The following is a 26,086-nucleotide window of genomic DNA, read 5'->3' on the forward strand; positions in this document are numbered from 1 at the left end:
AATATAACCTAGAAAGGGATAGTGTAGTTTTATGTATTTTATTTTAATAGTTTGCGTTTATAAAGTGAGGAATAAATATAGTTTATCTGTTAAAAGGGCATTTAAATTTGCCAGTCTAAAAAATAAGCATTTATTTTTTTAATTTATAATTTTTAATGTTTTGACTTGCATTTTTATTTTGGCGCTGCGATACAGCTGCGTGAAAATAAGTTAAAATCTAGCAACACCACGATCGCCATCGATATGCAGCTGGTAACACATGTTGATGCTCGTGAATATCATTAGAAGCCTCCAACTCCCGGGTTCTGTACTGGTCACATATTGTTTTCCAAAAACAGCTTCAGCTTCTCAGAGAGCCCTACCCTTGTGGCTTTTAATCTTAACGTGATAACTCTTGAAAAAGTCAGTTGGCATTACACAGTGTGTAAGAATCGTTCTCTAGGCCAAAATGGACTACTACAATAAAAGAAAGTAAAAATCCATATTTATTTACTGATCTAAATATAACACATGTTTCTACCATCGTACCACCTAGCATTGGAGTTTCTTACCCCTGGAACCATTGCTCTCTTCCACAATGCGTTTGCAAAAGATATTTCATGTCCCGTATCTTCCGGCTCTGTAATACAGTACCTTGAGCCTGTCATTGCTGGTATCTATGGGTGACTACCCATTATCACATATCCTTAACTCACTCCTCTGTTGTTGAAGTCAATAAAAAGGTTTTAAAAATGTCATCCTCGTGAACCCGCAATGTAATGTAAAGATAGGTGATGACCACCCCGCACTCCCTCAGGCCGTTGACCTCGCACAACCTGATGTTTCATTGTGGTCGCATATGTACAAATTGTTTAAATTATCTCTTCTAACTTATTTTATTTCGGAGTTGTCGGAAACTCGAAAATACTGACTAACAGTATTTTACTGGGGAAACCAAAACGATTTGCTAATAGCGCTGCTTTTTTTAATTATACTTCTTTAGGCGCGAAATTTTACGATGCGCGCGCACCGTGACACGAAATTAACAGAATGAAGTTGCCCACTAAATCGCTCATTACAATACGACCGACGTAACTTGGCGAGTCTGAAGATAGCCGCAGGTGAACTTTCGCGCATGTACACTCGTAAAAAAAGTATTATTAGCATTCATTTTTTAGTAATACAAATGACAAAATTATTATTTAATATAATTCATACTAAATATTATTAAATTATTAACGTTAAATATTTATTATTAATTATTTAATATTTAAAAAAAGAAAATGAAATAAATTTAATAAAGATACAGTATAACTTCTTACGCGCGTACATACTTGTAAAAAAAAGGTTTGTCACTAGCTTTGAAAATATTGAAATTCTTACAAAAATGTTTTGTACGTTTTACATTGCGGATTCAGCTAATATTGTTAACATACTAACACCGTTACATACGGATCCCTTACACCAGGTTAATAACAAAAAAAAAAACGTATGATTAAACACACGAATATGGCATTGTTAAAGCTTACTTTATAACAGTGGCAAGTAAACTATTTATTTAGGTTGAAATTCTATCGCATTACTTGAGGTAAACTATAAGAGACATGATAATGACGAGATTAAGCGATTAGACTAAACAAATCCTGTCATACACACACTGTTGGTTAAGACTTGATTTAAATAAGTCAAAGTTTAAATTTAAATCGAAGTTAACCAAAATGTGCACCCATCATACATACCGAGTCATGTATCGTTAAAAATAATTCTTATAATTTTTTAACTGGCTACAACTTAATTTTCAGCTTAAAAAGATAGCTAAGCGGAATTCAAAACGTGTGACGTCATTTGGTGCCGAAATAATCCACAAGCTAACCATAGATTATGCACAACCCACCTATGACGTCATGCATTGTTTGAAAAAACAATATTGTTTCACAGTTAATTGTAAGATCAATTGTAATTACTTTTTAGATATTTTTTTTAGTTTTTCTATCTCTTATGCGTATGAAATGCCCAAACAGCTGTATTTATATAAGTGTTCAAAGTAAAAAACTATAATATATAATTAATCTGTAGATGTTATTGTAAGTGTATATATTCCAACGCCCCGTATGTCGTTACTATTGAAGTTATACGAACATAAAGGTGTATTATAATAAATATTATATTTACATTATGTTGTGTTCATTTGATACTCGCTGGACCATTGTCTAGTTACCGTGCCCAGCCCGTCGGCTGGCCAGTGCAACGCGGCAGTTGTTGGGTGACGATAAAGAAACCGATAATTTTTTTAACTGACGTGTCCACCTAGATAGGTACCACTGCAAGATCTGGTGTGGTGGGTAGGACAGTTATGTAAAAGGATACTGCGACTCCGTGTGGCACCTGCGATGTCCATGGGCTCCAAAACAACAACTAGTTCAATAAAAGTGAACAACATTCGTGTTGCAGTCTTCGGTAACTGTTTAACACCAATCAATCCGTCAGCTCTTGTCCAGTGAAAAAATCAGTTCTTTGTTGGATTATTTAACAAGTTTAAACTCATGGTAGTAATTTACAAAACTGAATATATATATATTTATTAAATAAACGTTCACATTTTCGTGGCGACTATACAGACGTTCTCCGGTGAGACTCCGGTGGGCACATAGTGACCCAGTTTCACGTTGAAGCCCTTTTCTTCTAAGTAGAGTTTCCTGCCCCAGTCCAGCAGCGCCTTAGCTCTCCTGCCGACCTGCTCTCTCTGCTGGCGACTGAGGCTGTGCTTGAGCTGTTCGGGGGGCGCCTCCTCCGGTAGATTATTGTCACAACCGACTTCACTGTTGGAGTGATCGGTTTCGGTCGTCGCTAAGTGCTCGTCGCTGGCCGGTTTGCTCTGTCGGTGGAGCCGGTTGCGGCCGTCCCCGCACGTGGCCCAGGACACCAGCCCGAGCATCGCGTTCAGGTCTTCGGCGGTTACACCCATGTCCTGGGAACATATGCATCATTTGACTTTGGACTCATTGTTATTATTATTTTAATCCACATTTCCATACCTACCTACCTTTTTTTTATCGCTTAGATGGGTGGACGAGCTCACAGCCCACCTGGTGTTAAGTAATTACTGGAGCTCATAGACATCTACAACGTAAATGCGCCACCCACCTTGAGATATAAGTTCTAAAGCCTCAAGTATAGTTACAACGGCTGCTCCACCCTTCAAACTGAAACGCATTACTACTTCACGGCAGAAAGAGGCAGGGTGTTTGTACCTACCCGTCCGGACTCACAAGAGGTCCTACCATCAATAAAGATTATAAATGGGAATGGGAACTATCACAACGTCATTATTGAACTGCATGAACATTTACTGGATTGACTTGTTTATGTCCAAGTATATTTTGAAAATGTTGCTGTTAGTCGGATTTACTCTATTATATTTTATAGTAATATGTATTAGCTACTCCACTCGTTTATTAGTCAATGGTCAGTCTCGCCTCACCAGTAGGTGTCGGTTGCCGACATAAGCGGAGTATTCGCAGCGGTGGTGGCAGCAAGTCGCGATCACCACACCTTTGGTCTTCCCCAGCACGCCCTCCGATGTCATGCACCGCAGCGCGTAGTCTGCCAACGATAGTTGAGACTGTTGCATGTGTATATGATGGGGGGCAGTAGGCGACGCACGTGTGCACCGTAAGCAAACGGACAAATAGTCCGTATTTATCAAATGGAATGGCATTGCTGAAGTCGATGGGCAACGGTAACCATTCACCATCAGGTGGGCGGTGTGCTCGTCTGCTTACAAGGGCAATAATAATAAAAAAAACACGCCGTTTGTCAAACTCACGTCTCGAGGTGAATTGTTGCTCAGTTTGTCTGGTGAGCTGTTAGGTAGTTCTATGTATTAATTTATTTTTGTTCACCGTCGCTCACGAACTGTAGATCTCGACAATTTACAGGGAGGGTTGAAAAATATTGTTACGCGCCGAGGTTCGGGACAAATAAATGTTCCAACAAAGTACAACTTAAAACTGTATTCAACACTTAAAACAGTTCACAAACACTTCACAAAAACTTTAAAATTCTCAATTTGCTTCTTCAGCTTCGCCTCAGGTGATCCGTCCGCTGTTTCGCTTCGAGTAGTTCCGACTACTAACTGACTGCGTGCCATCTCTGCAACGCTTTTATAGCCGATACCACATCCCTAGAATGATCGAAAATATTCCACACAAGTCTAGTATTGTGTTTCCGTTATCTGACAATAGATGGTGTTGTACTTCTCGAGTGTTCTAGATGCTACTAGATCCTTCGATATTCGGTTGACTATTCGGCGATAGATGGCCTTACTCTTACCGGCGTAACAATATGTAACAGTTAAAACAATGAGGGGGAAAACGTAAAGTGGTCCCTAGGTCGGTTACCGGTGGCCACGCCGCACAGGTGCTTGGCCAGGCCCACGAGGCGGCGCGCGGTGGCAGCGGCCGGCACGCGGTGCAGGGCCAGGTGCGCCAACTCGGCCCGCAGCCGCGCGGCGCCCCGCCCCTGCAGCCGCCCGTCCCGTTTGTGCCGCAGCGTGGCGCGGTCCACCAGCAGCACGCTGGACCCCGCGCCCTCGCACCACGCCGCGTGCGCGTAGTACGACAGCTGCCCTGTCCGTCATATCCTCGTTCTTTATTGCACTCCAGGTCATCGTTCTCGTCGAACCCGTCGCTTGCGACGAAGGGCTCGACGAGTAAATTAACCCACAAACACAGCCCACTGAGTTTCTCGCCGGATTTTCGCAGTGGGTCGCGTTTCCGATCCGGTGGTAGATTCTGCGGAGCACGGCTCTCGCTAGGGTTCGTGTAAGCAACAATGTCAGATTTAAGCCCCGTGAGCTCACCTACTCACCCGGTGACGCTAATATGATCTCTCAAGAACATCAGCTTAGGTAGGAAAAAAAAATTGCATTGGAGGGCATAGTGAGCTCACGCTCCATCTGATGTTATGTAGTTATCGAACCCCATAGACTTCAAGCCGGACCGCATGACTGCAGCTACCCACGTGACATTATAAAAAGCCCCATTATTTTTTAAAGATACAATATATAAGTAGATATTTTATAATATATACGGTCAGCGTATAACGTGTCTGTGTCTAAGGGTATCCCTGGTATGCCGATGTTACATGAGGCCCAGTCGCGTCACTCCCCAAAAGGTGGTCTATGGGTCGAGAGACACGGGGCCGAGTCGCACCACTTCTAGCCACGTCACCACCGGTAGACAACCGGTGAACAGGAGACTCTGTGAGGAGGATCTCAGGGAGCCATCACTTACCGCTCTGGGAGACTTATACCAATAAATAAAAACAATTATAAAAAATACCAATGTTGTGTTTATTCTATACAAATAACACGGTTAAAATTATTATAATAGTTTACAAAGTTCTAGTTAGTGGTCAGGTACAATGTTACAGGTGTGTCGGTAGGTATACTGAACACACGAGAAAGTTATACAACGAAAATTAATTTAAAATTAAATAATAAGAAACAATGAAGATTTCACCGATTTAGTTAAAAAAGACGATAAAGGGTTCACCGGATCGCTTCCCAGTAACTGGGGGTTACTGGATCCGAGCAAGGCTGTGAATGCAGGTGTGTTCTTAGTCTATCGTAGTCAAGTACTCTTTCTTGGATCGCTTTGCCAGAGCACCTCGCTTCCGGCAGCGTCCACACAGAAAGGTACTGCGGGATCTTGAAGGTGAACTGAAGGTCAATCTCCGCACCCTAACTGTGGTACATAATATGTACCAGTTACTAGGACCCTGGTTTAATACACGATACCAAGGAACTTATAAAGTGACTTAGGCAAATGCTTAAGAATACTTTCACCTCGCAGCTCGAGAGATGTTGATAGAAAAAGGACTTGGACAATGTGACTTGTCCTGTTATAGTAATAGTCTGACGGTTCTCGAAGATTCTGCATGTTAGTGATGTGCAAATCTCGTCTTCGAACAATAGACAAGATCGCACAGTCACGACATGCAGCGTCGAGTGAGTGAACTAATTAGTGTATTAAAATTATTTTATTTCCCCACACTGCGCCACGTATACGCTAGATGGCGTTAATTTCAAAAAATCTAAAATAATTTTTCCAGCGTTACAAGCGTGATATGGACGTGTGATGCCTGGAGAGGAGATGCATGTGACTAGGAGACGTATGGAAATGATAGTGCAAGATATATACCTTTCCCAGCTCCGAGTTCCACATAGCAAGTCTCATTATCCACCAGGTTCTCTTCTTCCACGAGCCATAACAAGCTAGATGTTTGCCGCAAATGTCGGCGGGAACTCTCCTGCCGATCCGCCTCATTGAACTCTGGTGCTACAGCGGCATGTATAGCGCGCTCTGGTATTGATACTATGTTCGATTTGATGAATTCTGTAAAATTATAATGTTAATTAAATTTTTTTTTTTCTTTCCTATTTAAATATTCATGAAGTCAATTGAATATTATGATCAGGAAAACAGGTTTTTCGTATTTCAGTGCCAAAATGGTTCTCCACTATTCAAATTTCTGTCCCAAATTAGTGTATCTAATGTACCTAACCACCCAATTACCAAGTAAAATTAATAATGTGCAAAAGTTTTAAAGAGAAAAATATGCGCATGTCAATTTATTCAAATGTTCTGCCAATACATAGGACTATATATGTATTTTAATTAAATGAAAATGTTTATACAAAACAATGTTTTCGTGCAATATTTAAATAAAATTAAATAAAACACCTTTTTCGATTCAAACAGAAAGAGCATGGTGTGGCTAATCTTAGTTTGTTAATATATGTATGATCTATTGTTAGCTCACTATAAATTTCATCTCCATGCACTTCATTACAATGACCGCATGTAATGAATTGAGCAGTTCCGTGCTTTTTTTTTTTTTTAAGCTGATAGCCCTAGGCGCTATGTCAGCGTAACCCTAACTTTAGTAGGTGAGCTCACGGGGCTCAAACCTGATGACGAAATAATAATTTTATATTAATTTATATTCACATACAATGAGACTATTGCTTTTTTTTTTTCCTACCTAAGCTGATAGCCTTAGGGGCTATTTCAGTGTAACCCTAACGTTAGTAGGTGAACTCACGGGGCTCAAACCTGATGACGATGCTAACACGAACCCTAGCAAGAGCCGTGCTTCGCAGAATCTACCGTCGGATCGGAAACGCGACCCACTGAGAAGATCCGGCGAGAAACTCAGTGGGCTGTGTCTGAGAGTTAATTTACTCGTCGAGCCCTTCGTCGCAAGCGACGGGTTCGACGAGAACGGTGACCGGTGCTTGAAGTACCTAAAAGCACCGTTAGTGGATCGGGAGGATCCGAGATGACGTGTTTTGGGCGACGTCGACTGCTTTCCATTCGGTCCGCAGGATCGGGAATGTAGTTACCGGCGGCCACGATGAGAGGGTTCTCGTGTCGTGCCGCTTTATCGAAGTGGAGTTTCGTGCAATACTCTGATGTTCGACCAGCCCACACCGTGGGCCCCGAAGGTCAAATATTTAGGCGTCACCCTCGACAGTAGGATGACATTCCGCCCTCACATCAAGACGGTACGCGACCTTGCCGCCTTCATTCTAGGACGTCTCTACCCGATGATATGTAGGCGAAGTAAAATGTCCCTTAGAAATAAGGTGACACTCTACAAAACTTGCATACGCCCCGTCATGACCTATGCAAGTGTAGTGTTCGCTCACGCGGCCCGCACTCGCTTAAAATCCTTCCAAATTATTCAATCCCGTTTTTGCAGGATAGCCGTCGGAGCCCCGTGGTTCGTCAGGAACGTCGACCTCCATGACGACCTGGACTTAGAGTCCATCAGTAAGTATCTTCAGTCGGCGTCGATGCGCCACTTCGATAAAGCGGCACGACACGAGAACCCTCTCATCGTGGCCGCCGGTAACTACATTCCCGATCCTGCGGACAGAATGGAAAGCAGTCGACGTCGCCCAAAACACGTCATCTCGGATCCTCCCGATCCACTAACGGTGTTTTTAGGTACTTCAAGCACCGGTCACCGTTCTCGTCGAACCTGTCGCTTGCGACGAAGGGCTCGACGAGTAAATTAACTCTCAGACACAGCCCACTGAGTTTCTCGCCGGATCTTCTCAGTGGGTCGCGTTTCCGATCCGATGGTAGATTCTGCGAAGCACGGCTCTTGCTAGGGTTCGTGTTAGCATCGTCATCAGGTTTGAGCCCCGTGAGTTCACCTACTAACGTTAGGGTTACACTGAAATAGCCCCTAAGGCTATCAGCTTAGGTAGGAATAAAAAAAAAAAGCAATAGTCTCATTGTATGTGAATATAAATTAATATAAAATTATTATTACGAAAAAAAGCTTTAAAAGTAAATAGCATTAACAACAACACTCACTGTCATATAATGAATTAACTTTATTTATGACCTGAATGATTATATCACCAGGGATCTCGCTGAGCAAAATTCGAGGAACTGCATTTGTCATCGGAGTATTGATGTTGTATTCAATGTAGGGCGGCTGGTCTTGTTGTCTAGCATTACAGATGGTTAGATGCTTTTCCAATTGCTAATGTAGCATGTGCTGAAAATTGAGAGCTACAGAAATAACTGTAACAATTTTTTTACTGCAATGCTCAACTTCGATATATACATTATATCAAACTATGGAGCAAGCAAAGCCCTAAATTACTGATGAAGTACAGAAGGCTATGGAAATACCTCTGCGCCTGGTTTATAGAAATAAAATATTATGTAACTCAAAAGTGATATGCAAGTATGTTAGAAACTTTATTTTAATTGCTATACTGGGAAAAGAGGGAATTTTGCAGTAGATACTCCAGCTTGTAATATTTTAATGGTGTAGACCTTGAATCCAAAATACAAATGGGATTATATAGAATAAGTAGGTATTAGAGACAGTGCTCTCTACAGATTCACAGTATTTATGTTTTGGTATCTTTTATTCAATTGTATTTGAATATTTATTTTTAAAATTTTTGTAGTGTCTCGCTGCATTTAGAAACATTACTTACTGCTTAGGATCGTTGGGACATGCAATACGTTTGTCAGACTGGAAAGAAAGAAAAAACAGTTGCAATGCGCAAACATTATGGATGTAACGGATTTGGATCTCCTTTTAGGATTTTGTAATTTTTATATATAATCCGACATGGTTTTTTTAGTAAAAGGTTTACCAGACGAGTTTGCTGTGAACCCCATAAAAAGTTGTCTATCTTTGCATATAAACATGATGATTGATTTATAAACAGACTATTATTATAGATTATATTATTGTAGATACATTGAGACACATCAGCGCAACCACAAGCGCTCTGACATGTTTGATTTTGAAAAAGAAGACATTTAAAACTGGAAAAACTACATCATTTCTTAAATGTTTAGTTATTCAATAAATAAATAAAATACCAAAGAATCATTAGGTGGGGGTTGATGTTCGCCGCAGTACTGATTGCCAGGACGCACAGTCATACGGCACAGCCGTTTTTTCCTCAGTACAAAGTACTGGCATTGAGGTCCGTTTGATTCCTTAGTAGAGTGTATATTTTGGACATTTTGATGAAATTTAATTAAATTCAATGATATATGTATATCTACAGTCTACGTCTACTTAAGGTTCACACGTTATCATATAAAGTGATTTACATATGCACTTTATTTACAAATACAACAAAAAATTCAAAATCAATTTGAGGTTATCGAGTATCGACGTCCTACAACGTAGCACAGATTCATTCGTCTAGTCAACAAGTGCCATAGATTATACACTTAATATATTTGAGAACAAGTGCCTTTTTGGTCAACTTTTTTCAGCAGTCTCCGAAAATTATGTTTGAGGTGTCATTCGATTCGGAATGGCATCTAGATGATTTTTGAAAAATTTGAAATTTTTTGAAAACTTTTGCATAATTTGCAAAAGTTATTAACAATTAACTAAAAAAGGGGGGTTTAGTTTTTTGCAAATATCTCAAAAACTAATAAAATGATTTCAAATTAAAAAAACAAATTCAAAGAGAGAAGGAAATTACCCAAAAAAACGTCCGTACTCCCGGAACTGTAGGACCAATACTTATAATTTTCCCAGAGGGATGAAAATACGGCCGAAACGGGTACTCTGGCTTGCGTAAGCCACGCCTACTTGGGACACTTTATTAATAAAATTATTTTAACATATTAAATATCAAATTTAAGAAATGAAAAAATTCAGGGGCTTACTGGTTAAATAAACGAACAATAATCCGCCTGGTTTTTTTTTTATCCCAATGTTTCAATTATTTATGTACTGGTTAACTAATATTTTTTTCTGCTTGAACATAAATATTGCAAGTGTGATAATTGTTAAACTATAAATTTGAATTTAAATCTTTGATATATATATATGATATGATATACAAATAATGACTTAAAAAAAAGTTCCTTACAAAAAAAATTTATTACTTAAATACGTATTTGTTAATTAAAAATCAATTTCTCCCACTTCTAATTAATATTAAGGAACTATTTTTTTAAAAAAATCATTTATTTTTCTTTTCGACATTCAACGAGTTCGATGAGGACGGTAACCCTAACCGTGTTTGAGAGGCCTAAAACCACTGAGAAAGCAACGGGGGATCCGACAAGACATGTTTCATGGCTCCTCTTCACAATCGCCATGATGGGCTATTATAGAAACACACGATAGTGTAGAGGGCATAAATGTGTGTGATCGGCCATCATCGCGTATGATCGTGCGCAATCGGTGTTGTGTCAGTAGATCAAAGGAATGATGGCCCATGATTGTGTGAGCGTCCCACTGAAGTAGGAAACCTAGCGTCCCCACCATCGCCGATTAGTCAGGATGTAGTTGTCTCGACTGTGTGTCAATTGTGTCGACTAAAAAACTATGGTTGCGTGGACCTTGTTTTGTTGTTGTTGTTGAAGTCTATGGGCTACGGTAACCACTCACCATGAGGTGGCCGTACGATCATCTGTCTACAAAGGGATTTAAAAAAAAAAAGGTTTCACGATTCTTTTTTCGCGCACATTAACTAAATGACTTCCATCATCGATATCTAGACGTCTTAACATATCAGTAGGCAGTCAGTAAATGAACGTTCACGATTGTGTGGAGAGTTCCCCGATCATAGCGGCGATGATGGACGATCATTTGTTGGCCCATCATGGCCGATTGTGAAGAGGAGCCATCAGGCGACGACGGCTTTGCGTTGTCCCGTCGCGCGTCGTCTGGGTCAAATAGGTAATTAGCGGCAGCACATTAGGAGGATTATCGTGTCGCTTTGTCGTAGTAGCGTTTTGACAACCTTAACACGTTAACAGTCCGGTGTTACGTATGTGGTACACGGTGAGCGGTTCTGCCGAGTTCGTGTGCCCTATGAGGTACACGAGCCGATGTGTTTCTCTACGGAGCCTAGATCCACGGACTTGTCAAATTAGTTAGTGTTTCTTTGTGGACTTGTGGCCAAGGCTCTAATAAATAGAAAAAGTCGAAGACATGTCATATTTTTTAAAATTCTTAGTATAGCAACACGACATAAAAAACTTAGAAAAAAGATACAAATTTTAATTGGTGAACTAAAAGTTTAGAAAACAAACAACGCAATATGCTTTTTTGCAAATTTTACATTGCGTTGATATCCTTTTGGCTTTGGCCAGTGCATATGGAGCAAGTCGACCTTCATCAAGAAGGTTTTGGCAGCATCCCACGCATCGTCTTCGGATGAATCGAGATTCTTTCTTGCCCAAAAACTCAAAAAAATGTGTTTTTCTCAGCGGCGTAATTTGAACTTGACCGTTTCATGTACTGCTAGAATGCTTTTCTCTCCTTCTCTCCTCTTTCGGTAAACCTTTTCTCTTTTTATTGACTGTGCCACAGAGGTCTGTATTGCGAGAAAGCATAAATTCTGTCAAAGGATCGCTCGTGTAGTAGTTGTCAGTTATCATGCAGCGACCTTCATCAAGTAAACCTTTGCCAATGTTACTACTATACTTCCGGAGGTATCCAAACCAAAAACTTGCACATTTTGACCATTGTAAATTTGGTATCCCAAGTTTCTGCAGACCATAGTTTATAGATCTTATGTTATATTTATGTGTTTGAGGGTATGTATTGGCGGAAAAGTAGTCTGCCGCGGAAGTGTACCATCGATATGGTAATAAACTAACCATACATACGTCTACTGGAACACTCATGAGCCTGTGGTACACGTTAAAGTTACCCGGTAATTTAATTCATAAGTCCGTGTACCGCCCGCTGTACACGGGTATATCCGGGGTCAACGACCATATTTTGTTACTTTTAATGCATCAGCCGATAGGTGGACATCTAATAATGGCCAAAAAATATATAATCACATTTGGACATATGGCGTGTTTCGGAACGCTTGTATAGGGACTGTTAACGTGTTAAGATACTTTGAAGTCGTCGTGGCCTAACGGATAAGACGTCCGATGCATTCGTGCTGAGCGATGCACCGGTGTTCGAATCTCAGGCGGGTACAAATTTTTCTAATAAAATACGTACTCAACAAATGTTCACGATTGACTTCCATGGTGAAGGAATAACATCGTGTAATAAAATCAAACCCGCAAAATTAATTTGCGTAATTACTGGTGGTAGGACCTCTTGTGTGTCCGCGCGGGTGGGTACCACCGCCCTGCCTATTTCTGCCGTGAAGCAGTAATGCGTTACGGTTTGAAGCGTGTGGCAGCGGTTATAACTATACTTGAGACCTTATAACTTATATCTCAAGGTGGGTGGCGCATTTACATTCTAGATGTCTATGGGCTCCAGCAACCACTTAGCACCAGGTGGGCTGCGAGCTCGTCCACTCATCAAAGCAATAAAAAAAAAATTAAGTTTCGGCGCTAAATTTAGATCATCGTGGAGGTGAACATTCCTCACGTATCACGGGGTTTCGACGGCTAACCTGCAGAAACGGGATTGGAGGGCCTGGAGGGAGTTTATGTGCATGCGGACTGCGTGAGTGAACACTACACTTGCATAGGTCATGACAGAACGTGTGCAAGTTTGTAGAGTGTCGCCTTGTTACGAGGGGACAATATGGAGGAATGTCATCCCTCTGTCTAGGGTGACGCCTAGGTACCTGGCCTTCGAGGCCCACGGTATGGGCTGACCAAAGATTTTGATGGCGGGAATAGAGTTACTGCGCGTAAATCGTGACGAGGTTCTAGCAGTGGTGTCGGGAGGACAACCCCTTTCAAAGAGCACGGCTGTGCTTTTCATGGGTTGATGTCGATGCGCCAGTTCCGGATCCACTGTCCTAAATTGGTGGCTGCGATCTGGGAATAACAGCAATTGCTACTCTGGTACGCTACGCGTAAAATGATAAAATTTAATATATTTGAAATTTAACTCTAATTACTTAAAGAGTAAAACTTGTTTATTGCATTGCTAATTAATTTCAACATAAACTGTATAGGGTTTGCACCCCATATTTGATTCAATGTCAACATGCACGATGTATTTTTAAATAATTATTTTGTAATATTTTTTAAAGACACATTATCATTACTAATAATGACAATTATAATACGTTTTTTTATGAGTATGACAATATATAATTTAAAAAAGTATAAACCAAAAGAAAATAGATTGATACTTGAAACTGGCAGTCTAATTATTCAGTCTTTGCCAAAATAAGCAGCAAGACGTCAACAATATTTTGAGGTTAGGCGTCTCGTTTTGGTTTTTCGAACGTTTCTGTTTTGTCGTGTATTATGTAGAGTATTGTTTTATAAAAATGAGTTCGGCTATCAATGATGCCGAGGAACCATCGAGCACGACTCCTGAAGACAATGCTGCGACCAAGAGTGAGGTCGAAAACTCGACTACGGACGATGTACGTCCACCCGCCAAGCGGCGTCTTTCTAGCACAGTTATTGAGATATCCGATACTGAAAGTGACGACTCTGATGTTTGTGCTGTGAATTCATATCAAGCATCTGCTGATGAAGTTAAAAGAATACGCGGAGGTGGGTTACTTGCTGGTTTGTGTGAGACATTGTGCCTTGTTAATATGGCGCGAAATTTAAATGTAGTTTTCATTTAATCCTTCAATGTTTTCAAACGCAGTAATTGCTCAAATTTACTTACTTAATAGTACATGATCGTAGTAGAGACAATATTTTAAAATATCACTAGCCAAACAATAACTTTAAATTATTAAATCAGGCTTATATTTTCTTAGATTATTCTTCATCATCATCATCGTCATCTGACTATAGTTCGGACTCTGAGTGTGAAGATGACTCGATTGTTTTGGAGGACAAGATCATAAGTAAATCAATGCAGCTACAACGTAACCCTAGAGCAAATAGAATGGAAGATCCCAAATTTAATACCTTAATTACAGTAAGTAGACAAACTGCATTGTCATCTTTTGTCAGACAAGTGTTAGTAGTGTAGTAGTGGTGGTGCTTGCCAATAGCTTAAGTAAAAGGAAAGGAGCAATTGAATCCTTGGTTTTAAATCATGGATTTCCCCACCCCAGCTAATCAGAGCTTAAACTTATATTCAATATTATTAAGTTAATTAGCACATTAGAATATGGTGTTGTATATGAGTCGTCTATTATCAAAGGTGGCAATCTGTGCATTTGGACAAAAAAATGTTATTGATATGTCAATACAGATTGATTTGAATATAATCGTCTCCTTCAAAGAATACGGTTCAAAACCTGCATTAAATAAATGTTAATACTTAACCTGTTATTTATCTAAGATGTCGTTCAGAAGAGTTTTGTGACTGCCAATGGAATACAAAGTCAATAATTCGTTTTTCTGATTTACCAATAATTGTCTAAAAGTCACATTGCCGGCTTTGATAATAGTCGACTCATATAACATAATTCATAAAACATAAGTAATTTTTTTAGTAGCTTTTTGGAAGTTTTTAAGCTATATATTAATTATATATATTGAGGGATGAAAGGTTATTTGGCTTAAGCAACATTTCTGCAACATTATAGGAGAGCCATTTAAAGCTTAAAATTTTGGAAAAAAAAATCATAACAAACTTCTTTAGCTATTTGAATGGGGTAAACTTAATTGGAGTTCAACTGAATTTAATTGAAGAACTTAATTGAAGTTCAATGAATTTCAATTCAGAAATATCGAATAGTTGATACTAATATCAAATAAAATGGACCTTTAATTACAAAGATAAATGTTCCAAATCACACCTGATAGATTTTTTTTCAATGCGTAATAAACTATTCAATATTAATTTTGAAATTAATATAACACAGGTAAACTTGTGTACTTAAAAGTAATATTAATTTAATTATACAGGGAATATTAAAAAATTGTATTTTCTAATCACACAGGGGTCACCAGTTTGTAGGGAACTATAAAGATCTTGTACTGGGTAGATATTTATGTTCGGTTGACTGATGGCTGAAATGTCAATTAAAGCTGGCATATAATCATCAAAAACTTGTAAATATGAACTGTGCAATCAGATTTTTGTTTGATTTCTTGTATGACAGCTACATTTAGGTTATTATATAATTGAAAAAAATTTCAGTCTCAAGAAATTATAGATGAGTTATCGACAAATTGGAAAGAGTTGAAGAATCACACAAGCTCAAATGTGACAATCACATGTAACCCATTTAGATTGTGTCAGATACACAAATTTCTGATGAATCCTGACATTATAAATAATATTGTGGATGATATAAACACATTAGATTGGACAAGAAAAAAGATGGATTTGTATGAGTTCCACCAGACTACAGACCTGGCTAGCTTGAGCTGGCAGAGGAGTATTCGAGGGATATATGATCTACTGAAGACTGATGTTATGAATTGGGTTTGTATGATTAATTTTATAACTTTGGTCCAATAAGTTTCATATACAAATTATTTTAGATTTTTGTACTGAAGCATTTGGTATTTATTAGCTCGCTTCAAAATGTAGAAGTCCATGATGATAGTACTAACTCAAGTAAGTTATACACCATCTTAACTGGCTATAAGACATAAAAACCAATTTAACCAAAATACCAAAATCATAATTTAAAAAGCAAAAAGTCTACTAACTCTATTATTTACTTATATTATTTACTACAGTAACTTAATAACATATATTTCTAATTGTTGAGCTATGAATGACCACTTTTTCTAATTATAGATTAAATTATTTGCTTTTAATTGTATTTGTAAGTTTCCATTTGTGGCTGGTGTTAAGTGGTTATTGGAGTTCATAGACATTACAAAGTAATTGTCTTATCTAACAGCTGTTGTATTGCAGCCTGTAACCAGAAATAAATTCTCAGGCGATAATAGGCAGAAAGGTAACCGGTGCAGGCTTACAACATGCTAAATACAAAAACAATAAATAATAAGTGTTCAGAAACTATATATACTGAAATCCAAAATAAAATCAGCTTTAGTAGAGAGCTTGGATGTTTTGGGTTTTTACCCTTTTTTAAATCAATACATATTGAGTTGAATATAACTGAACAAACGGAATATTTTGTTATCTTAGATCTTGTATTACCAGATGATTGATTTTCTACATTTAATGTTCTCTCACACTAATTATGTGTGGTGAAATTTCACCATACCTGGTTTTGCACCTGAATATAAATAAAGTATATATTACATAACATTTCAGGTATCAAAGGTAACAGGCTTAGAGCTGACGTCAGTGTCAGCATCATGTTCACTTTATGGTCCGGGGGATCATTTGCTCGTTCACGACGACTTGCTTGGAGATCGAAGAGTGGCTTTCATCTTCTATCTTGCGCCCTGGACACTGCCACGGCAAGCAGTTGAGAATGGAGGAGGGGATCATAATATACAGGTAGTGTACTTCATTGAGCGTTCCTCAGACACAGCCCACTGAGTGTCTTGCTGGATCTTCTCAGTGGGTCGCGTTTCCGATCCGGTGGTAAATTCTGCGAAGCACGGCTCTTCCTAGGGTTCGTATTAGCAACGTCGTCAGGTTTGAGCCCTGTGAGCTCTACTTGTTAAGGTTATGCTGAAATAGCCTCTCAAGGCTCTCAGTTTAGGTAGGAAAAAAACATTGAGCGGTCTGCATTTTTCTATTGCCCTTGAATGCTGACCAGCATATCTCCATCTGGTCATGGTCACCATTGCATGTGCGCAGGTGCTTGTATTACAGACAGAAAGCTTACAGTCATAGCGCTCAGAAGATACCTTGTAGGAGAATTTGTTCAAGAATGTGGTATAAACAGGAATACAGATTCATGGTAAATGATTTCTCAGTACTCTTCTCATGTACTAAGTGGTGCAAACGAGGCAGAATCTGCGTAATACCCAGAAGCTTCAAACATGTACTAACATGTCAGACCCATTCTGTAGAGTCTTTATGTATTAGACCTGTTCTTTTAGATAATAGATTAACTGAGCCTGGTCTGGCTTTGCTGTGGCATGAGAGAATAAAACGTGGTAAAAAGGGCTTAAACTGAAAAAAAAATTAACTATTGCAAATATATACAGAATATCGGAACAAAAGTTCATTAGACAAACTTATATTAACATATTATTATGATTTGGATTATTGGCTTTATCTACAGGTTGATGATCAGTGTGGAGGCTGGAAAGAAGAAATGGGTGGAGCCCTAGAACTCTTCGCTAAGGATGAGGAAGGTCGGCCTACAGAGGTGGTGCATCGAATATACCCTAAGAACAATATGTTAGCATTCTTCAAAGTCGGTGTTGATTCATACCACCAAGTAAGCGTTGTTTACTTAAAGTTGTTGATATAATGCCAAAATTGCCATTTCATATTAGCTTTTTCATGAAATTCATAATATGTAATAATAAATACATACAGTTTCAAATCTAATAAAAACATGTTCCAGTAGCAAGATGAATTAGTAATCAAAATAATAATTACCTAACGCTGGTGGTTCCTGTCAGGACATTAAGTGGAGGCAAGAAATTAATGTTTTGTCATTGTTGCTTGGCATGTGTGAAAAATTCCAAGTTAGTGAGGTAGGTAGGTAGTGAGATGGTTTGAAGTCAGGGAAAATTGACTTTAGCCGTTAGGCTCATTTGTTTGTGAAATAACAAATATACGCCTAATGTGGGAATTAATAATGTAATACAAAGTAAATTTTGATGTCTGTGATGTAAGTCTGCGGCTCGGTAGTCGCTCGACGGAGACCGCGAGCGTGCACCCGTTGTCTGACAGACGGTGCAACTGTGATGTAGCCGCCCCCCTGTACCGATGCGCGTGCCCCCAGGTAAGCGAGGTCCTGTCGTTGGAGCTGCCCCGCCTGTCCATCAACGGCTGGTTCCACGGACCGGAGCCGGGCCCCCCGCCCCCCGCCGCGCCGCCCGCCCCCGCGCCGCCGTACCTGCCCCCCACACCCCCGCATTCGGAAGTCGTAAGTTAACAAAACGTATAAATTAAAACTTGATAGGACGCATTATTATGTGTACATTTATCTGCACGCCTGTTCTCAAAAACTGTCGGTTTAGTTTAAAACAATCAGAAGCCTGATCGTAGCACAGTAATTTTTCTATTTTATTAATTTAATTCTCAACGCAATTGTTATATGTCCTTGAATGAAAGTTAAGGAGGCAACTGTACAGATGCAGGCGGTGAGTGCTTCTCAACAAACATACTCATTGTTGTTTGTGCAGGTGCTATTGAACCAGTGGGTGGAGGGCAGCTACCTGTCGGCCCGCAGCCGCGCGCAGGTGCAGGCGCAGATGGAGCGGGAGAGCGAGGTGTGTCTGCACGCGCTGCTGCTGGACCACAAGTACCGGCAGCTGCTGGAGGCGCTGCGCGACCCGGGTGAGCAGCTTATCGCTATCGCTCTCTCATGTAGGACCCCGGTAACGTTGACTAAAGAGTATTTTGATGTTGCCAGGCGTGCCGTGGGAGCTGTGTGGCCCGTCCAACCTGCGCCGCTACTCGCGCGTGCCCCCCGACTGGTTGCAAGCTCAGGACAAGCAGCACCCCATCCGGGAGCTGGTCCAGTTGATCACCAGCAACGTGTTCTTCAGGCTACTCACGGACTGCACGGACCTGGGGCTGGCCACCTGTGAGAAGCTGGAGGTGCAGCAGTGGACGGCCGGCTGCTTCACCGTGAGTCGCGCCGAAGTCTCCACCCGCGAGTGTGCGTAGGGCTGCGTTAACGGACTGTCTCTGCCGCAGCTGCTGCCGCCCCGCGAGCAGTACCAGCAGGCGCGCCTGGAGGCCGTGCTGTACGTGGGCGCGCCGGCCCGGGGCTGCGCCCCCACGCACTATCTGGCGCCCGAGGAGGCGGGCGGCGCGGAGCCCGGCGCGCTGGTGTCGCTGCCGCCGGCCAACAACGCGCTCAACCTCGTGTACTGCGACGCCGGCGCCGCCTCCTTCACCAAGTACCTCGGCCGCATGGCCATGAGGGACCGCCCGCCCTTCTACATCGTCACTTGCATGTACAAGGAGTGACGCGCCCACGTCGGCGCCTTCATCGAACCGTTCGTATCGATACGACAATGAAGCTTACCACACTCTCAAAGAGATGAATACTCTGAAATAGCAGCACTGGGTGTCGTTGGTGCGGCCCCGGCGCCGCACGTGCGCACGCTACTGTTGATACTAATCTCATCCGCACTCGCCGCAGAAACGGTCGAGACCGGCACAACTGATGCCCATGGACTGCTGTCATCATATTCAGTATGTGGCGGCGCGGGGGGCACGTCTCGGACGATAAACTAGTCTACTATAATACAATAGCTCAGTTAAGTACTCGCATAACCCGTGTCATGAGTTCCCAGCCCGGGGGTCCCCCGGCTGACGTCACCAGCGCCCTCTGTACTGGGAACCAATGCGACGTGTGTACATTATACATATTCATTTATGTGACTAATGGGGGTCTTAATAACGAGCTAAGCCCATAGTCAATGGTAGGTCAGCAGTCAATATCGCCCGCGGACACCATCGACATGAGGATCACAGCACGACCCGCTCCTCTCACTGGGAACTCATCAAACACGCCACACGACGAACGATAATAAAATTAAAACATTCTGAATAAAAATTGTGATGATAAATTGTGTGATTGTGCAAATATATATTTTTGTAAAGACGCGCGATCCTAGTCGCGTACTTCAATGTCGACATACGAAATCGGAATTGCCTTAAATATTTAGAAAGTTTTACACGTAATATTACATCAGCCGAGGGCGGTGGCGGCGGTCGAGGGCCACACTTCACAGATAGATTACTCTAAAATATAATTGAAGGGATTAAACAAGAAGCATTTGCTTAGTGCGAGTTAACGTTCTCAATAACGTAAAAGTTAGCTCATATTTGTATGTAATGGGATCGTTTGCGTACGTTTGCCGCTAGGGGCGCTGTTCCAACCGCATACAAAATTGCGTTAACTTTTACGCTATCGAAAACGTTAAGAAACTCGCACTAATCATACAGTTCACTGGAGGTCGTCCCGCACCAATTAACGTTAGTACTACTAATAATTGTACACACATATATATATATATATAGACAACAGGGAAGTTGCACTTCTTCAGCACTATTGGTGAATGAAATTATACAATTAAAAAAATGTATTTTATCATGTGTAATTAAACCCCATAGTACATATGAGCTCGAATCTTGACACACAAACTTCGTTATGCGCTCAAAGATTCCAAACTTGGCTCAAATTGCAGGCGTTGTGTCGACGGGAATATAGTATTAGCAAAAAATAAAAAATAAAAAGTGTCATGTGCAATGCAATGGTAACCGGTAACCACTTAACGCTATGGGGGCTCGTCTGCCCACTTATGACACTGAGCGGTAATGTTTCGCCGCCGCCGCACGCCTATAGAAATAAAGCTAAAAAATTTAAACGGACGATAGGATATATTTTTCTAAGAACAATAATCAATAATTTATATAGAAACATAAGAATTTCTTTTGCACATTTACTTCTTGACATTCTTATTACAATAGACGAGAATGTGAGTGTTTACATACTTTGTATTAAATCGAAGAGCCTCAAGCATCTAGGTTAAGGATGTCGATATTAGAAAAAAATCGATGTTAACATCGATTAAAAAAGTATCGATGTACGATAAACATCGATGTGTAAAAGCGTCGATGTTTTTGGTGTAAAATTAAACTGTCTATTTTATTTATTATACGTGTTTATTAATTAAAACTACGTTTTACGGATTAATAAGCGGGCGTTCAATTATTGGGCTTGACTCCGACATCACACTTCACAATTTACATTTTCTTAATTTTACACACATTTATGTAGTACGGCTTACTTCGATTACGTTAATCAGTGTCATCTAGGCAGTCACTAGCTAGAAAGTACATCCACCGTTAGATGGCCCTAAAAGATATATGGCATATTCGATAATTCGATATTTTTTTGTCGATGTTATCGAAACCAAAACATCGATGTTTTCCAGCTAAACATCGATGTTTATTCAACATCGATGAATATTGACCATCCCTGATCTAGGTAGGTAAGCATGCAGGTCGCCGCGCAGGACGGCCGAGAACTCGAACCCGGACCGGTAGCAAGGTAGTCAACATCAACCGACAATGTTCATTTACTTATATAAGCCAAAATAATTTTTAAAAAGTCGTATCTAAACGCTATGTAATATCCACCTCTACTCGAGGGTCATTGAACTTGCGCGGCACTTGTTTTTTTTAAGTTACATTGCGTGCTGTGAAGTAGAAATTTGTTCGTGATTTTATTAGCCTGTCTTCTGCTCCATTTCGGTTAGTAATTCCCTTACACAGCCTATTTATATATTAATAGTATTTGCCCAAGAGTTTAGATATTTTTCTTGTAAAGGTGGGAAAATAAAGCAGTTTCGATTTTTTTAATTGGTAACACAGGCTGAAGCTCGTCAATAGTTACCGAACAAAAAAGAAAGAAAATCCATTGACAAAATGCAGAGAAAATAATATTTAATTATCTTCGTTTTTACCTATTTATATACGGATTGGTTACTACATAGTCAATATAGATATAATATTTTTATATATTTATAAACGAACAAAGCTGTTTATAAAAAACTACTGTATTCTTATGGTTGCATCGACACTGCCGCTGCAAGTAATATCTAAATAACTTTTGACACAAACAAACACCAGTCGCGTAAGGTTGTGTTATATGTAATTCCGTTTCTTGGTGTAAGTAGTTTATTTTCCTTAGTACAACCCTAGGCCCGGACACTAACGTATACTTTCAATTTGTTTTAAAGCATTTAAAAGCTTTGAAGAGAAAAATGAAATTGATTTCAATTGTCATTTAATTTCTGTAAAGTTAAAATGAAATATTAATTTAATTTTTTTTATATTATAGGTTAAATGAAATAAGTTTAAATTTAATGATGGAATAATTAGCGTACGCCTTTACGTTTGTTTTTGCTGTTTATTTTTAAAAAATGTCAACAAAAAACTAATCTATGCATAGATTAGTATTATATTTTGTAAATATTGTGATAGTTTAAAAAATAATATAATGATTGGATATGTATATATACTTTTTGTTTTATTGATTATCCATTACTTAAGCTGGAAGCAGTTCATCAGATGGCGATTCGCCACCGGTGCTCACGTCGGCAGTAACAGGTCAGTTGACTCAGTGCGGAAGACTTGGATCCGTGGAACCCAAGATGGAGGACGTAGAAATTAACAGAGACCCGTACGGGATTGTCTTAAAGTCAAATTAGACACGTGAATCAGTTCACAAAAGTGGCTAGCGACGACCAATGTATCAAAATTTTCGCTAACATTTTTTGTTTTATTAAAAAGTTTTTAATTTATCAAATATAGCGGAAGAGTTCCTACCGGATCCTGACACTCGCATATACAATTTTGGTCATATAATTAGAAACACTTCTTATGAATAAAACACTTCAACGTATAAATGTTCGTAAAAAATATACACATTCAATAATTAATAATCATGCAATAATATAGCTCAAATAAATAACTCATTAAATGCATAAAAAATAAAACATAATATGGTACTTTTAATTACAAAATGAGTTACAATGTAGAAGTTTATTTTCTGTTACTGGCCGCTTGGACGCCTAATTAAAAACATTTAAAAAAGCATCCATAGCTCGTTCTTTTTATGAAATTGGAGAATAACATTTCTTTCTTGGCATTTTCTATTATTTTGGCGGCAATTCAAAATTTAATCACGAATGAACAATTTGCTCGAAGAAGGAATAACATCGTGTTATTTAAACCGAGGCCTTTTTGTACTTTCTATCGTTCAAATAAGCTGATTTGAATTCCATCGAATTATTCTAAATTAATGCTCGATAATTTAAAAAAAAGTCACTAGTATTCAAAATTTACAGTAATCACCAGTACCTATTTACTTTACTGTTTATTTTTCTAAATTCTAAACCTTTATAGAATCCGTGGATGCATTGAGCATTTATACTGTTTAAGACTTGTCTGTGAAAACCAACAAACAGATGGCGTTAGTAGCATTAAAAAAACAGTTTGATATGATTGTAGAAACGCCAATGAGTAATCGTGTATGATTTAGTAGGTACGTTTGATTAAAGACATCAAATCTGATATGGTCTTATGACAATACAAAGATAGGTTGTATGTTTAATCGCATCTTGAACGTTTCCGTTGTGTATACACTCTGCAACGCAGTCGGCTGGCTACCCGTTCTGTATTTCGCCGGATATTCTCAGTGGGTCGCAATTCCGATCCGGTAGTAGATTTATTCGCGAAATAGCTGCTCTTGAGTGGTTATTATTTTTTATTTTTTTGTTTAGGTAGTTGGACGAGTTCACAGCTCACCTGGTAAGTTTTTACTGGAGCCCATAGACATTTACCTCGGCTGCCCCACCCTTGAAACCGAAACACATTACTGCTTCACGGCAGAAATAGACGGAGTGGTGATACCTACCCGTTCAGACTCACTAGAGGTCCTACCATCAGTAAACTCACTAGAGGTCCTACCACTAGTAAACTCACTAGAGTTCCTACCACCAGTAATGTGTTCGGTCTCCTTCGAAGGCGCTTGGGCAACTGTTAGGCAATCCCACTCCTCCTGGCTGAGCCTTTGCTCGCCCACCTGTCCTGGTGAAACTGGAAAGGCCTCTGGGCCAAAAGTAATCCATTAATCATAAAAAAAAAAGGAATTGGGTGCAGAGACCCATAGTTAATAGACATACAATATGCTATGGCTAAGACAGAGGCTCTGTACCGACAGATTGTGATTCGGTGCTATTTATAAGACTGTCATTTCAATTGTGTTCCTTTTACTTGGCGTCTTAGAGTTTGGTGGCGAATATAATAAGAAACATGCCCCTAAAAGTTTTGAAACGATATCGAGGAGGTAATTGTTTATTTTGTAGGTAATTGGGACTTTACGAGTGATTGTAATAAAATTATATCCCGAAATCACATTCTAATAAGTTCCAGAAGAATCTTTTTTTGGTTTTATTTTCGGGAGTCACGGATTACTTGACTGCTTTTTTTTCACATATAACATGGTGATCATATAATTAAAAACACTTCTTATGAATACCTAAAGAGAGTATAACTTCAACGTACAAATATTCGTAAAAAATATACACATTCAATAACCAATTATCATCCAATAATATAGCCACTAAAAAAAATTCATTAAATGCTTAAAATATTAAACATATCGACATTTGAAAGGCAAACGTGACTAAGCGACAATAACTGCTTTGTACATAAATGATAGGCAATAACCATATTCGATGCGCAAAAAATATATATTTCTAGGGCTATTAAAATCATTTCATAGATTCGTTAAAATATAATTTTTTCAGGTATTTCAACTTTAAATTAGTCTACTGTAAAGTTCACGCATTGTCGCTTAGTCACGTTTGCCTTTCAAGCGTCGATATCTTACTTCTAATTACAAAATGAGTCTTACACACAAGACTTTATTTTCTGTTATGCCGCTTCGTCGTAATCGACGAGTTCGATGGGGACGGTGACCGGTACTTGAGGGTCCTAAAAGCACCGAGAGTGAATTCGGGGGATCCGACAAGACATGTTTCGCGCGACGGCGGCTTCGCGTTGCCCCCTCGCGGTCGAACAAGACAAAATGTCGACAAATAACAAACACTAAACTGCGACCACGAGAACTGTTAAGCATTCGATATGCTAGAAATCTATATCTTCTTCTATACCTAGTCTTGCCATAAATACTGAGACAAAGGAAAAAAAAATTCTATTGCAAATAACATGTACCTATTACTTTTACAGTGTGTTAGTTTAATACATAAATATAAAACAATTTAAAGTATTAAAGCTTATTCGAAGTGGTGTCCATTGGCTGCAATACAGTCCTTTAAACGTTGAGGCCAGTCATCAATAGAAGCACGCACTCTTTCCATGGGAAAAATTTTCACTGCCAATCGTACGGATTCTTTTAGGGACTCCAAATTATCATGGCATTTAGAGCAAGCCGTACTCTCTAAAACTGACCATAAATCATCATCCAGCGGATTAAGATCGGGACTAGGCGACGGCCAGTCTTCAGCTCTGATGAAGTCCGAAACGTTCGTTTCCAACCAAGACTGCGTAGACCGAGCTTTATGACCTGGCGCCGAGTCTTGCTGGAAGGACCATTCTTGATTATTGAACATGGTGTTGTTAAGGGGCTTCACTACCTTCACAAGAATGGTATCTTGATACTCTTGTGCCGATGTTTTGATACCTTTTTCACAAAAGTATGGTCAGTCACTCCTTCATAGCTAATACCCCACCAAACCATCACTGAAGTCGGATAGTGCCCACGTTGCACTCTGTCGACTAATTGGGAAGCTTCCTTAGAGCTTTGAGCATAAATACGGTCATTTTATTTGTTAAAATGTTGCTCAATTGTAAAAATTTTCTTATCCGTATATAAAATTTTTCTATGACCTCCCTTTGCGTACCGCTTCAGTAGTTGTTTCGATTTTACCACCCTATTCTCTTTTAAATTATCAGTTAAGAAATAACCAGTACGTCTATCATAGGCTGCAAGTCCTAAGTCATCTTTTAAAATACGCGACATGGTTCTAGGTGCTATCTTCATCTCCCGAGATAAAATCTTTTGCTTTCGGACAGGATTTCTTCGAATTCT

The 26,086-nt window shown here is 39.6% G+C and overlaps 2 protein-coding genes across 2 annotated transcripts; one reads left to right on the forward strand and one right to left on the reverse strand.

The window, feature by feature from the left end:
• Positions 1-2,529: 2,529 nt before the first annotated feature.
• On the reverse strand, positions 2,530-9,723 carry LOC114247047 (tRNA:m(4)X modification enzyme TRM13 homolog). The gene is given in 8 exon segments (XM_028179853.2): positions 2,530-2,947; positions 3,461-3,582; positions 4,380-4,607; positions 6,183-6,377; positions 8,370-8,540; positions 8,543-8,556; positions 9,008-9,045; positions 9,402-9,723. Coding segments are annotated over 8 exon segments (1,206 nt in total). The 5' UTR covers positions 9,465-9,723; the 3' UTR covers positions 2,530-2,572.
• A 3,911-nt stretch (positions 9,724-13,634) lies between these two features.
• Positions 13,635-22,487, forward strand: sud1 (Prolyl 3-hydroxylase sud1). Its single transcript, XM_028179830.2, has 9 exons — positions 13,635-13,985; positions 14,201-14,364; positions 15,538-15,825; positions 16,633-16,821; positions 17,558-17,716; positions 18,230-18,373; positions 18,633-18,786; positions 18,863-19,080; positions 19,150-22,487. Exons 1-9 carry the CDS (start codon positions 13,754-13,756, stop codon positions 19,423-19,425), a joined length of 1,824 nt encoding a protein of 607 aa, XP_028035631.2. The 5' UTR covers positions 13,635-13,753; the 3' UTR covers positions 19,426-22,487.
• Positions 22,488-26,086: the final 3,599 nt, after the last annotated feature.

The sequence above is a fragment of the Bombyx mandarina genome, chromosome A1 (assembly GCF_030267445.1).
Source record: "Bombyx mandarina strain Sakado chromosome A1, ASM3026744v2".
Classification (NCBI taxonomy): Eukaryota; Metazoa; Arthropoda; class Insecta; order Lepidoptera; family Bombycidae; genus Bombyx; species Bombyx mandarina.